Source organism: Myiozetetes cayanensis, unplaced genomic scaffold (genome assembly GCF_022539395.1).
Source record: "Myiozetetes cayanensis isolate MyiCay16 unplaced genomic scaffold, myiCay2020 scf19, whole genome shotgun sequence".
NCBI classification, from domain to species: domain Eukaryota; kingdom Metazoa; phylum Chordata; class Aves; order Passeriformes; family Tyrannidae; genus Myiozetetes; species Myiozetetes cayanensis.
This window is the reverse complement of record NW_026087400.1, coordinates 9,957,907-9,970,691: the sequence shown is the minus strand read 5'-3', so window position 1 is coordinate 9,970,691 and position 12,785 is coordinate 9,957,907. Positions and strand designations below refer to the sequence as shown.

The following is a 12,785-nucleotide window of genomic DNA, read 5'->3' as shown; positions in this document are numbered from 1 at the left end:
TCACAACAAGAGATAATTATTTGTAGTTTCTTGGCTGCGCGGCTTCGAAAGCTCCCTCAGACTGGTGGCGACTTTTAGTCAGCAGTTCCCAACACTCCTGGCTTCATTTATCTGCTCTAAAAGGCTTCCCAAATGCTGTTTTTCCAGACCCAGGAAACTCGGGAGATTCTGCACTTTCACTATACCACATGGCCTGACTTTGGTGTCCCCGAGTCCCCGGCCTCCTTCCTCAACTTCCTGTTCAAGGTGCGGGAGTCGGGCTCGCTGAGCCCCGAGCACGGCCCGGTCGTGGTTCACTGCAGCGCCGGCATCGGCAGGTCCGGCACCTTCTGCCTGGTGGACACGTGTCTGCTCCTGGTAAGGCTGCCTGCTGGGGGGCTGGTTCTGCAGAGGTGTTTTGGGGAATGGTTTGAGCCTTGCAAGAGCTGTTGGCAGGGCCTGGGAAGTGTCGTCACCGCGATTCCCGTTTTTTCACTCGTACTGTTTTGGGAGTGTTTTCCAAGGCAGGTCTCATTCCTGAGTGGCCCTTTGGGGTCTGGGGAAGAGAACTCCCTAGTTTTCAGAGTGATTCACAAAGACAGGCTTTACCTTCATGGTTAAGAGAATACCACACTAAATGTCTGCTAAGTCATAGCGTGAACTGTCCTGAAACAATGCGAAATCCATCTGATGAGTTTGCTTTTACAGAGCCACCTGCTCTTGTGGGCTGGAGAAAATTGTCCTGACTTCAACATAAAGCTGGAGTTCTCCTGGCTTTGTTCTGTCACTGTGTGAGAACAATAGAAAGCCAAGTCAGGCCTAGGCTAAAATGTCACCAAAAAGAAAAAAGGGGGAAAGGGACAACATTTTGGAGTCCCATTGGTTTCCCCTCAGTCTTTTCGGGGATCCAATAAAAAGCTGCTCCTACCAGTTTGCTGGGAGTTCAATAACTGTGTCATGTGGAGGGCAGTGTGAATGTCACCAGAACAATAAAGCATGTTTCGTATTTTTCAGATGGACAAACGGAAAGATCCTTCCTCTGTGGATGTCAAACAGGTTCTCCTGGAAATGAGGAAGTACAGGATGGGCCTCATCCAGACTGCAGACCAGCTGCGCTTCTCCTACTTGGCTGTGATTGAAGGGGCAAAATTCATCATGGGAGATGCTTCAGTGCAAGTGAGTGCTGTGGGCAGCTCAGCCAAAGGAGGAGCTGCAGCTCCATGGGAACTGCAGCCAGTGTGTGGGATGGACAGGAGAGAAAGAAGCTTCAAGCTTGGTGCTTATTTCAGCTTCAATACATGTTTATATTATGGGGTTCTTCAATACAGTGCTTTATAACCTGGCACAACCTAAAGTGTTGTATTTAAGAACCTTCCAAAGAGTACCTAACAGGTGCCTCGTGTGCTTCCCAGCACAGTGACCAGAGTGTTGCTGCTGCATCAGCTCATCTGGCATTTCGGATAATAAAAGTTTGCTAATATGCCAGAAGTCTGAGTATTCTGATTAAATTAATCAGTTTTTTTGTAGTAAGCAGAACTCCAGCAAACCAGATTCTATTTTGTGCTATTGAAGTTTTCCAGAAGTAGATTGATATCTCTTGCATTTGTATCTGATGTGTTCTGTGTAGTGGATGTAGCTTGGGTTTGGAGTTCTTGTATCTGGTTTCTCTTTTTTATTCTATGCAAATGAAGAACCACTCTAAGAATCAATTAAAAGGTAGAGCATAAAGATTCTGCCATGGTACCAAGTTTAGAGTTAGAGCAGCTTACAGAGAGGAGAGCAGAGCTTAACAGGGCTTGTCCTTCCCTGAAGGAGCAGTGGAAAGAGCTCTCCAACGAGGACCTGGACCCCCCACCTGAGCACACCCCCCCACCCCCCCGGCCACCCAAGAGAACCTCGGAGATGCACAACGGGAGGATGCACGAACACACGGAATCCTTCCCCAAACACCCCAGAGCAGAGGAGGAGATCACATGCTCAGTGAGCACCGTGGAAGAGACGCTTCCAGACGGCAGAGCTCGTTCACCTGCACCGCTGAGCACAGACAGGTAATTCAGGGCTTTTCCCGCTGGGAGGTGTCCCAGGATCTCTGTCCACTCTCTGTTTGTGTGGAGGACATTTACACATAAACAGCGTTTCGTACAGCAGGGCCTGGACAGAGCGAGGCAGTGTAAGAGTAGGAGTCGTAGTTTCAACCCAAAGTTCTCTCAGTCAGGGTCTCACACTCATGAGCACTGAACTTCCCCATGGGCTGGGACCTCTTCTGGCACCCTGCTAAAGGAGTGACAGCTCATGGGTGTGTGGCTCTGGGAACTGGAGATCAGTGAGAGCTTCCCATAGTCTTAAATCCACAGAGCTGGGAGGCTGCAACCAGGACCTGAGCCTGGGAATTTCTGCTGCAGGCAAGGAGATAAAATGGAAGTGTTTTCCCTGCCCAAAAGAAACAATGTTTTGATCTGGATTTTTCTTAATTCGTTGGGGAGCTTCTGAAAGGAAAATACTCAAATTCCAAACAATCTTTACTAAAAAGAAAGGAAGTCTTGGAAAGAGAAACACACACAGGTGGAGGCTTAGCAGTGAAAGAAGGAAGTGTTGCACTGGTAGCACCTCCCTCTTCCTTTCTTTGGTGGCAACGTAGTTCTGTTAGCAGAACATTTGTCTGGAGTGTGAGATGCCTGGTGATGATTTCCATACCCACTGAAGGTATGGATTTAAAACTGGTGTCTTGTGTCTTCTCATTAGTGGGATAAATCTGAATTTCTCAGTGAATAAATCATTTCTTAGAAATTATTATTTACACAGTTTAGTGTAAATTAACATCAGACATGTCCAGCTCCAGAGAGCTCAGAGATCAGATTGATTTTATTTATTATAGTCCCTTGTGTGAGGATGGAGCTGAATCCTTGCTCTGGAACTGCCCGTCTTCATTGATTGGAGGGGCTTGGACTGGACATCGGCCTTTCCCTTTGCTCGAGTCCAGTCCTGCACTGTGTCAGGGTTCAGGAGGGCTCCATGGCCAATCCAGTGAGGAATATTTGTGTCCAACCAGTACTGAATATTGATTTCTTTGTCCTTAAGCACTAGTCAAGACACTGAAATTCGGAGGAGAACTGTTGGTGAAAATCCGCGCCTCTCGCCCCACAAAGAGGAGTCGAAGTCGGAGAACTCGGACGAGGAGGACGAGAACATGGTGACAACGTGGAAGCCATTTCTGGTGAACATCTGCATGTTCACTTTCCTCACAGCAGGAGCTTATCTCTGCTACAGGGTGTGTTTCCACTGATGGCTGTTCCAGCGGGATGGACCGGCGGGGAACACGCCCGGTCGGGGTTTGTGGGAGCTCCTGTGAGAGGGAGCAGTCCAGGCAGGGGAGCCTTGTCTCAGAGCAGGTAGATTTAGGGTGAAAGGCCAGAACTTTGGGTAGGGCTTAAAGAGAGAATTGATGCACTAGGGTTTTATCCAGCCCTGTGGTCCCAAGAACATAATATTCTAATCTCAGGGCCTTAAAATATTCAGGAGTAAGCAGAGAAAATGCCAAATAGTTGGTTTCCTTTTTTTTTTTTGGTTTTTTTTTTTTTTTTTTTACTAAATAATAGAATTACAACACATTGTTGTTTTTAGCCTTTTTTAAAAAGCCAGTTCATTTTCTTTTGTTTCAGAAAAAGTAGGCACAAGTGAAACTTGCTTGTACTCTCCAAGTGTAACCAAATACATGACTTACATTGACGAGTTCCCAAAAAAGAAAAAGAAACCCACATACCTGAAGAATGTAAACCTTTGGAAGGGGAGGGGTGTTTGTGATTGGTTTTTTGTTTCTTTTTTTTTTTTTTTTTATTTTTAACTTGCTTCATCATTAAAGACTGAGTTGTGGGCAGTGCCTGTGGTATTGATATATTTAATCTTGGCATAACTGTTCTTAAAGAGCTGATTGTTTTACTTGTGTTGATAGAACCAGGCTTCTGCATTTGCTCAGGGTATCCCAACACGTCCAGCTCTTGGATTTTTTTCCTTTTTTTTTTTTTTTTTTCCCCTTTTCTAAGTGTATCTCCTCATTGACTTTTGTTGCACTCTACTTGCACATATGGCTCTTTACATTGCACCATCCTTTCTAAAGCTGTTTTTACTTTTTTATATTCTGGGTTAGGAGAGGTTGAGGGGAGGGAGAGAAACAGGAAGGGAAATTTCAACCAAACCATGTCCACCAGCACTCTGCCATGGAAGGACCAGTTCTTAAACCTCATCATTTGGAATGTAAAGTGCAGTTTCACTCTCCGTGTGCTCCCTCAGGACCAGCGATGCTTCCCGCGAGGGGGGAGGCCCCGGGGGCGCCGGGGCAGGAGAGCATTTGGTAAATCCAGAGCAATGCAGGCTGTGGCAGCTTCCTTGAGACACAGACAGTTCACCAGGAGCAGGGGTGGGCTGTGAACATGTCGGTTTGTGATGCAAGTGTTTGTGTGTTCTGCTTTGTGTAAAGCCAAGATTAAAGTCCTGGCTCGAGGTGGGGGTCCTGCAGCCAGGCTGGGCCCAGCACTGGCCCCGCTGTGGGCCTGGCCCGGGGCTCCAGGGTGTAAAGTGCTTGTAAATAAGGATTTGGGTGTGTGGGTAGGACTGGGACTGGAAGGCAGCATTGCACTGAGCAGCCGATGCTGTTCCTCTCGGTAGTACCAAATGATTAATAGTTAAAACAATAATAGCAAAGATTTCTTTGCTTGTGTTATGGAGCAGAGGGCAGGAGCAAACTCACTGCTGAGAGCTGTCGTGACTGAGCTGCCCCAGGACAGCTGATCTGCAGCACTGTTACTGATCTGCTCGTTTTATTTCTCAAGTCTCTCTAGATTTAGAGCACTTAAGCACCCCCTCAGTGCAGCCCTTGCTGTGGAGGAGCCCAAGGGAGCCCTCTCCACTCAGTATTTATTTTTGCCAAGCTGGCTGTAGGTGTAGCTCTTCCTTCAGTGGGTGAGTAGGTGAAGGGGGTAGGGGGGGTTGGAGTTATTTCTATTTTGTGTTTGGTTAAGCTTGCATCAAGGGCTTCTCAAGAGTACAATAATAAATCCTCAGGTAGTACTGGGAGTCAATCCTTTTACCTGTGAGACTGTTGGTCAGACCAGTACTTGAAAGGAGGAATGTTGTAATCAGTCAATATTTAGTTATATTATTGGAAACAGGAAAAATGAGTATAGAAAAATGGTAATATATAATGGCTCATCTGTGTATTTAAGATACATTATGTGATTGCTTTGTCCCCACTGTTCTCTCCAGCACGGGCAGGGTCCTGCCCTGAGGCACCATTTGTACCCCTTTGTATTAAACTGCATGTGAAGTCTCCGGTGTCCCGATGAAACACCACCTGCTTGAAAGGTGAAAGAACTTATATTTCTGCTTCCTGATGTGCCCAAATGATATTTGCATGACCTGATCCTTAGTGGCTGTGGTTCAGAGGGTGTTGCTGAAAGTCTCCTCGTTCAGCGATGGCCTGTCGGGTGTTTATCAGACAATATGTACTCGCCTAATCCTTGGCATGACTTCCCGTGGGATCCCGTGTGCCCGGTGGTAGCATGTTCCTTTCAGCTGAGTGAGTGTAGTACAGACATTCCAGAGTTTAGCCAGCCCTATCCACACCTCCCCTGGACTGGGGGCAGCAGGGGCACCTTCGGAAAGACACGAATCAAACCCCCCCTCTCTGCACATGTTCCCAAGAGAGAATATTTTAAGGTTTTGGTATGGCAGGAAAACAAAGGCCCCTTCCTTTGATTCCACATTAATTCAATTGTAAATGATTCTGCCAAGAGAGAGTTCCTGCAGGTCACAGACAAGCTCTGAGCATCCCCCTTTCTGCCTGTTCCTTCCCTCTGTTCCAGCTCCAGCTCTTCCCCTGTCCCAGGACACGCAGTGACTGCTCCCCAGGCCCCTGAGGTGTGGATAAGGCTCGGAATACTGAACTGTTCCCATTTTGTTTTGCTGTCCTGTACTGTCTGTGGTAGTTGGGGGGTGTAAATACCGTGGGTTGTTGGGTAACCTGTTCTTGGAAATGGACAAACATCCATGTTAGACTTGGTAGGACGTTAGTGAGCTGCTCTGCTATCTGCCTTAAGCAAATATTTACTCATCAGGTCTTTCTTTTTTTACAGATTGCCATAGAATAAACTTTTATAAAAAAAAATTTAAAAACTCAACAAAAAAGCTGAATGTTTTGGTATAATACAGTTTCAGGTATCTTGTCTTTTGTGTAAGCCGCTGCTGGGCCTCCCAGGTTAGAGTACAACTGTACAGTTTTTCAATCTCCCATACAAGTTTTCAGTTCTCATTTTAGTTGTAACAATAAAATTCTTTTTTTAAAGAACTTTGATGGGTGTCTTATTGCTTTGGGGCTGGAGCCACAGGCTCCTGATTGACCCACATGCACGGGGGGGCAGGAGGGGAACGTTGGGGGGGTCGTAGAGGAAAGTGATTTAAATGTTATTGTAAGAACTTACTGCAGGCAGAGTAAGAGATGAGATGAGTCCCCTGTGTCTCTCCCTGACCCCTCCAGCTCCCTGCTCTCATCTTCCACATTAAACAGTTCAATTTTAACTCCAGGGGTCCAAGCCTGACCTGTCCCAGGCAGGACAGGGATCAAGCCCAGTGCCCTGTGCCTGTCCCCAGGCCTGCCAGCACAGCACCACGAAACACTGACAGGAACTTGTCTCAGTGGTTTATTAGAACTTCAGAAAACAGTATGAAATCCAACAAATAAATACTGAATAGAAAAGTTTTATACACATATTTATATATATAAATATGTACACACAAGCCCAACCCTTTCAAGTATTGTACCCGAAGCCAGGCCTCTCTCCACAGCCACCCTGCCCTGCCAGCCAGGGGCTGAGGAGGGGCCTGACAACAGGTGGATGATTATGAGAAGTCTTGATCTATGACTAAACTCCAAATTTAAAACCAATCCAAACCTGTCCCTCCCTCAGTCAGACCTGCACCTGGCAAACCCAACACAGACCCTCCTGCTGAGCACACACACCCTGTCAGTCCCTGCTGGAACGTGGCCTAAGCTGCAACCATGCTGAAGACTTTGGAATTAACAAGTTTTCCTTCTGAACCCACTGAGCAATTCTGCTGGATCTGTTCTACTGGCAAGGCAGGTGGTGTAAAAGGCTGTTTGTTGTCTGCTGGCTTCCAGAGGGACTGTTGGAGGGTGATCATTTCTCCTTCAGGAAATGCCAAATCAATAAAACACTTCATGGGAAAACAGACTGTACTGGATTTACAGCTCATTCCAGCAAGATGGAGATTTTAACTCCACTGACAACCTGGTTCCACATTCCAAGAGATCCCAGTTTTCAGTCATCCCAGGCACTTGGTATTTGATCATGTGCTGAGGGACGGTGAGAAAAGGTGTTCCAGCCTGAGCTGTGGAGCCTGCAAACCCTGCCCTTTGGAAATGAGCCTGTCCTGGGGCTGGATGCAGCACGGACAGAGCAGGGATGGCCAAACCCACCCCTGGGGTACCCGTGTGGACAGTGGGATTCAGCTCCTCCCATTGCACTCCTAAAACACGGTGATCTCAATCTCAGCCTCGTGCTGTGCAGTTTCCCTCAGCTCACAGCAGATCCTGTCCATTTTCTCGAAGGCTTGGCGGCCCCTCTCCCCTGTGAGAAAAGAAAGAGCCTGTGCTGAGGGAGAGACACAAACACCTGAGAAATGGGATCCTCTGGAAACACTTCCACTGTGACCTTGTTTGGAACTAACAAGGACTCCCAACAGTGGCAAGTATGTCCCTAAAGGGAATGGTTTTCCAAAACCTGCTGGAAGCCACCATGGAAAATCAGGCCTCCTGTCAGTACTTCCACATGAGTAACAGTTTGGAGCATCACAGCTGGAAAACGTGCCATGCACGTGAGCCTGAGTGTTTTCTGGGAAGCAAGTCTGGAGATCCCCAGAACTAAGCATGGATCAAAGTGGCTTTTGGAAGAACAGAACAGGGAAACAGTTCTCCAGCATCACTTCCAGCATCTTTGGTCCTTACCTGCCACCTTTTCAAAAGGTTCAGCTGTTCCTAAAGCACTTTATCCTGGAGAATTTCCTTGATCTGGTTCTATAAACCTCAACAGGAGGGCCCCTGGTTGGTACCTGTGATACAAAGTTTGCCTCCATGGTATGAAACAGCTGTTCATGAGGTATTTCCACTGTCCTGGATGTGTTCTGAGGCCTCTCCTGGTCCTGCACTATTTCACATCACTTTTTCAGACTCTTTGAAAGCCTTACCAAAGGACAGCGTTGTTTCCCTGGCTGCATTCCTGACTTCCTCTGTCTCAGACTGGCACAGGTGGGCAACCTGCTCAATGCTCTCCACAGCCTGTGGGAGAAAGGAAACATTGGCCTCAGCAGCTCCTCAGCAGTTTGGTGGATGTTTTTCACAAGGCAAACACAGACACACAAACTCCCATCTCCTCCTGCACCTGAATGGTACCAGGACCTTTCTCTTCTCCCCCAGCACATCAGCTTGCAGTTACCTTTCCTCACATGTTCTCACCTCTGTCACCTCCTTCTCTCCTGTTTTAGGGCCTGAGAAAGTGTCAAAGTCCCAGGGTACAGGTCCCTGCTGCAGGACCATTAAATCAGCATCACCCAACCAGGACTTCACTGAAAGGGTTAATCCCAGTTGTTGCTTTGCAAATTGAATTTAAGGGCAAGACTCTGATTTCCTGCTGTGTGACTGGATATCACAGGAGTTCAAACACATCCCCTGTGTCCTTGTGCTGTGCCTGGCACATCAAACAAGATGCCCACAGCTCCCTCTCCTGTTGCCTTTGGAATAACGGCATTAATGCTTTGGAACTTTGGCAGCCAAAGAATTCAGGAATTCCAAAGAGCAGGAAGCTGCTCAGGTGACCCTACCAGCTTTAAAATCCCAGCCAGACGCACTTGTGCATCCCTGATCGTGGCCAGAGGTGCCCAGCAGAGCTGTGAGCACTTACCCTGAGGTTCTTAAGAGCCAAACATGCAGCTTGCTGAAGTCTTGCATCACAGTCAGATAAAGCATCAGTGTAAAACAACACAGCCTGGAGGGGAAAAGGGAAGGTAAAAATGAACACCTTGAGTGTAATCAGGCAACCAAAGCAGACCGACAGGAGCAGCCCTGCCCACCTGAAAGTGAACAGAGACAAATCACCCGAGCGCTGCTGTGGTTTAGGGGTCCGTTCACAGCTAAACCAAGCGCAGGGGGAGCAGTGCCATTCCGGGCTGAACCCACCCGTGGCTCTCAGCATCCCGGGAATGCCGGGGTAGCTGCAGCGCTCACCTTGGCCCGGAGGCTCCTGCTGGCGGCGGCGCGGCACAGGCAGGACGTGGCCGCTTTGCTCACCCGGTGGTTCTCGTCCAGCTGCAGCTCCCCGAGCAGCCGCAGCGTCTGCGGGAGCGGCTGCAGCTTGTTCAGCCGCTTCCCCTTCAGCTTCTTCAGCGTCTTCAGCCTCCCGGGGCACTGCAGCTCCTCGATCAGCATCACTGCGAGGGAAGTGCTCGGCCTCACTCACCCGCAAACCAAGACATTTTCAAGGAACTCCTCCCTGGTCCAGTCCCCTCTCGCCACAAGCAGTGATTCCCAGGGCCAGCGAGGAAGCCAAGCGTGGCAGGAAGCGAACCGGGACAGCTGCCCCTTTGCCCATCCTGTCTTCTCTCCCTGCCATTGTTCCATTTCCTCCCGTGCCCAGGCTGGGGCAGCAGAGCAGCCGATCTGTGCCAGCCCCGGGGGCATCAGAACAAGAGCCCAGCCCACAATAAGGAGCAGGATCAAGCAAAATACCCATAAACAGCCCTGGAAAATCTCACTGTACAGGACAAAGAAAACCCTCTCTCTTTTAAAAACTAAGAAATCAGGCACTGGATTTACCCCTTTCAATTTGAAGAATATTCCAGGTGTTTTTCACTGACTAGGAATGCTCAAGTTTTAGCCCCCCTCCAGATGAGTCATCTACATCAACATAAGCCTGAAGATGCAGCCAATATAAAGACTATTTTTAAAATCATTCTTTTCTAACACAGAGTAGGTTTTCAAGTACTTTCACATGTTGGACAAGACTCCAGTGAGGCTCTGGCTACCTCAGGCTAGAAAGTGCACGTTAGTAACCTCTGCAATTTTATTGCTATTTTCTGTGTCTGATTCCAGCTGCAATAGACACCCAAAGCCCCAGACTTTACTCAGTCCTTGGATCCAGCTGTAGATTCCTCTTGACTTTGCTTCTGCTTTAACTGCAGAATATCCCTGAACCCACTTTTCAGGGCACTTAAGATAAACCCATCCTTCACACCTGGTTTGTTTGTACATGGCCAGATATGGGAGTCAAGCACATCTTTCCTGTTCTGATTAAAATTACATGGTCACAAGGGCAATTAAAATGGAAGCAAGTTTTCAGTGCACTGGTTGGGGTGCTTCCTGCTGTGGAATTGTATTTTGAGTGGGAACCTGGAGGGCAGCCCTGAAGGAGGAGTCAAGCACTGCCATTACCTTCCTTGGCAAGTTTTCCCAAGTGTTTCTCCAGGCTGGCAATGTGGTGCTTCTCCAGGTAGCTGTAAAACTGGAATAAAGTAACTGGTTCTGTTTGGAGGTTCGGAGTGGGGAGCAGCCCATCACAGGTGAGGATCTGCTCCAGCAGCCTCTGCAGCACTGGAGGGAAGGTGGACAAGGACAAATGAGAAAACAGCAGGTTAATTTGTTGGAAGCTGCTGAAAACAAGTAAGAGGTTTGGTGTGTGGTTTTTTTTAATGCACAAGGACAATCTTTAGCACTGCAGTGAAATGCAGTCTGAGTGGCCTTGAGCTCCAGTGGTACCTGCTTCCAGCTGCCTGGGGTACTTCTCCTTCACTCTGAGCATCATGGTGTATTTCAGGGCATGACGGAACCTTTCTGCTGAAGCCAACAAGATGCTGCCAGGCTCTGCAAGGTCACTCCAGATCTTCAGGTAGTGCTTCTTCTTCTTAGTCTTCTGAATAACTGAAACCCCACATTTGAAGAAGTCCATGAGCTCCAGCAGATTTTGGATTTCACATGAGAAATTAGGCACCAGATGGATTATCTAGACATGGGTCAGCATTAACTTGGATTTGTGTTAGAGTTGGGTTTGTTCAAAATGGGGCATTTCCTGCCAAAATGCTAAAACCTGCAAGCACTGATCTCATCAGGCTTAGGCTGAGCTCCTAAACTGTCAGCAGCAGCTCTTCTGGCCCTTATTGTTCATTTTGTCCCAGCATGTGAGTCCAGAAGAACTCTCTGTGAGTTTAACTGGCTGCCCTTCTATCAGCCAAAGATGTGCCACTGCCAGGTTTTAGAGATCCTGCCTCACGTTCCTTCCTCAGGGCTCTCTCTCGTCAAACACTTCACTTGAAGCCATACCCTGTGGTTTCTCACTACCCTTTGGACCCTTCATTTCTTGCTCTTCTCTACAGAGAGACTGAACTCCTGCATTTACCACTCCCACACCTCCCCTGTCACACTGTGCCAAAGGCCCTTTGGAGCTCTGCTCCAGGGAGCGGGTTATTCTCGCATCCTCCGGGATAAAAATCTGTCAGCAAATGCTTCCAACTAAAATTTAGTTGGTAAATTCTTGCTGCTGTATTTACCAAGATGAGAACAAAAGCCCTTCCAAATCTCCCATTGTGCTTTATCATTTTGTCAACAGTGTATAGAGGAATTTAGTATTGGAAAGGCCTTGAGGTGGGAAGTTTGACTGCAAACTCCATCATCTACAACATCCCTGTTTAAGACATACCAGTTCAGCTACTCTTTGAGACAAACTTCTCCAAATGTTTTCATATCTTGCAGGAAAAATCCAAAGCAAACCACGAGCCTTGTTTTCTCTAAGAATCCAGATATAAGAGCTGGTTTAATTATGTGAATGTTTGCAAGGGATTTAGAATGAAACCCTGATGTGTCTGGGGAAGCTGGAGCAGGCACATCAGGGATGCACCTCTGGCTTGCCTTGGAATAATGCAGCTACTCACTTTCTTCAACAGACATATCCAGGACATCCCCCAGCACTCGGGTCTGCTCCGATACTTCTTCCAGAATGCTCTCCTGGACGACCTGGGCTACATTTGGTGACCTCAGTTTCTGAAATGCAACATTATGTATCTCAGCAGCTGAAAACAAGGGCAGTATCAAGCTCAAGATAAGCCAGGATTTCTTTCTTGGAATCAAACTTCTAAGAGCAGTGAGAAAACACCAGCTGCTCTGAGGAGGCCCCTCTGCCATCACAGCACATGCTATTGGTAGTATCAGTTTTTCATTCATTCAAAAATTGATCACCCCTTGCACAATTAGAGCCAAACCTGTCTGTATTTGCAGCCTGCTTAGGGCACAAAGTACTAATTAGAGCTCCAGCAAAACCCAGAGGCTGAAGAAAGGCAGCAGAGTTTTATGTGACACCTTCTGTGTAGACACATGAAGATGCTGCAGTTTTTGGACTCTATTTCCATTCTGAGTCTTTCTGCTTTTATAAAACAGCTGCAAAATCCCTTCTGTCCATAATCAGAATCAGCAATGACATCCAGTGCCCTGGGAATCCCCAGGCTGTTCAATACCTGCAGAAGACCTTTGCACAGCTTCAGGTGAGTTATCAACAGCGTGTCTAAATTGTCATCACCAGTAGTGACATCTTGAGTTTCTGGTCTCGTGTCACAGCTCAGGGACTTCAGTGTGTTGTCATTGTATGTGCTGTTGGGATGAGGGGAAAAAAAGAGTTACAACTCTCCTCACTAAATAAAATTGAAGATGTGCAGTCTCAACAGGAGCCTTCAAAGCAAGTCGTAAAAGTACAAAC

At 47.6% G+C, this 12,785-nt stretch overlaps 2 protein-coding genes across 8 annotated transcripts in view; one reads left to right on the top strand and one right to left on the bottom strand.

Annotated features, from left to right (window-relative positions):
• PTPN1 (protein tyrosine phosphatase non-receptor type 1) overlaps positions 1-6,320 on the top strand; it is a 33,593-nt gene extending 27,273 nt beyond the window's left edge. Inside the window, exons 6-9 of the mRNA XM_050314105.1 lie at positions 148-357; positions 994-1,155; positions 1,792-2,027; positions 3,058-6,320. Coding sequence (XP_050170062.1) covers positions 148-357; positions 994-1,155; positions 1,792-2,027; positions 3,058-3,262 — 813 coding nt within the window. The 3' untranslated portion in view covers positions 3,263-6,320. The remainder of the gene's footprint in view (positions 1-147; positions 358-993; positions 1,156-1,791; positions 2,028-3,057) is intronic.
• A 320-nt stretch (positions 6,321-6,640) lies between these two features.
• Positions 6,641-12,785, bottom strand: part of RIPOR3 (RIPOR family member 3) — a 45,702-nt gene continuing 39,557 nt past the window's right edge. For all 7 annotated transcript variants that reach the window (XM_050314087.1, XM_050314090.1, XM_050314091.1 and 4 more), the window contains 8 exons: positions 12,547-12,679; positions 11,968-12,076; positions 10,799-10,960; positions 10,475-10,633; positions 9,272-9,474; positions 8,949-9,032; positions 8,236-8,326; positions 6,641-7,619 (listed from right to left, as the gene is read on the bottom strand). In XM_050314087.1, coding sequence (XP_050170044.1) covers positions 7,519-7,619; positions 8,236-8,326; positions 8,949-9,032; positions 9,272-9,474; positions 10,475-10,633; positions 10,799-10,960; positions 11,968-12,076; positions 12,547-12,679 — 1,042 coding nt within the window. In that variant the 3' untranslated portion in view covers positions 6,641-7,518. The remainder of the gene's footprint in view (positions 7,620-8,235; positions 8,327-8,948; positions 9,033-9,271; positions 9,475-10,474; positions 10,634-10,798; positions 10,961-11,967; positions 12,077-12,546; positions 12,680-12,785) is intronic.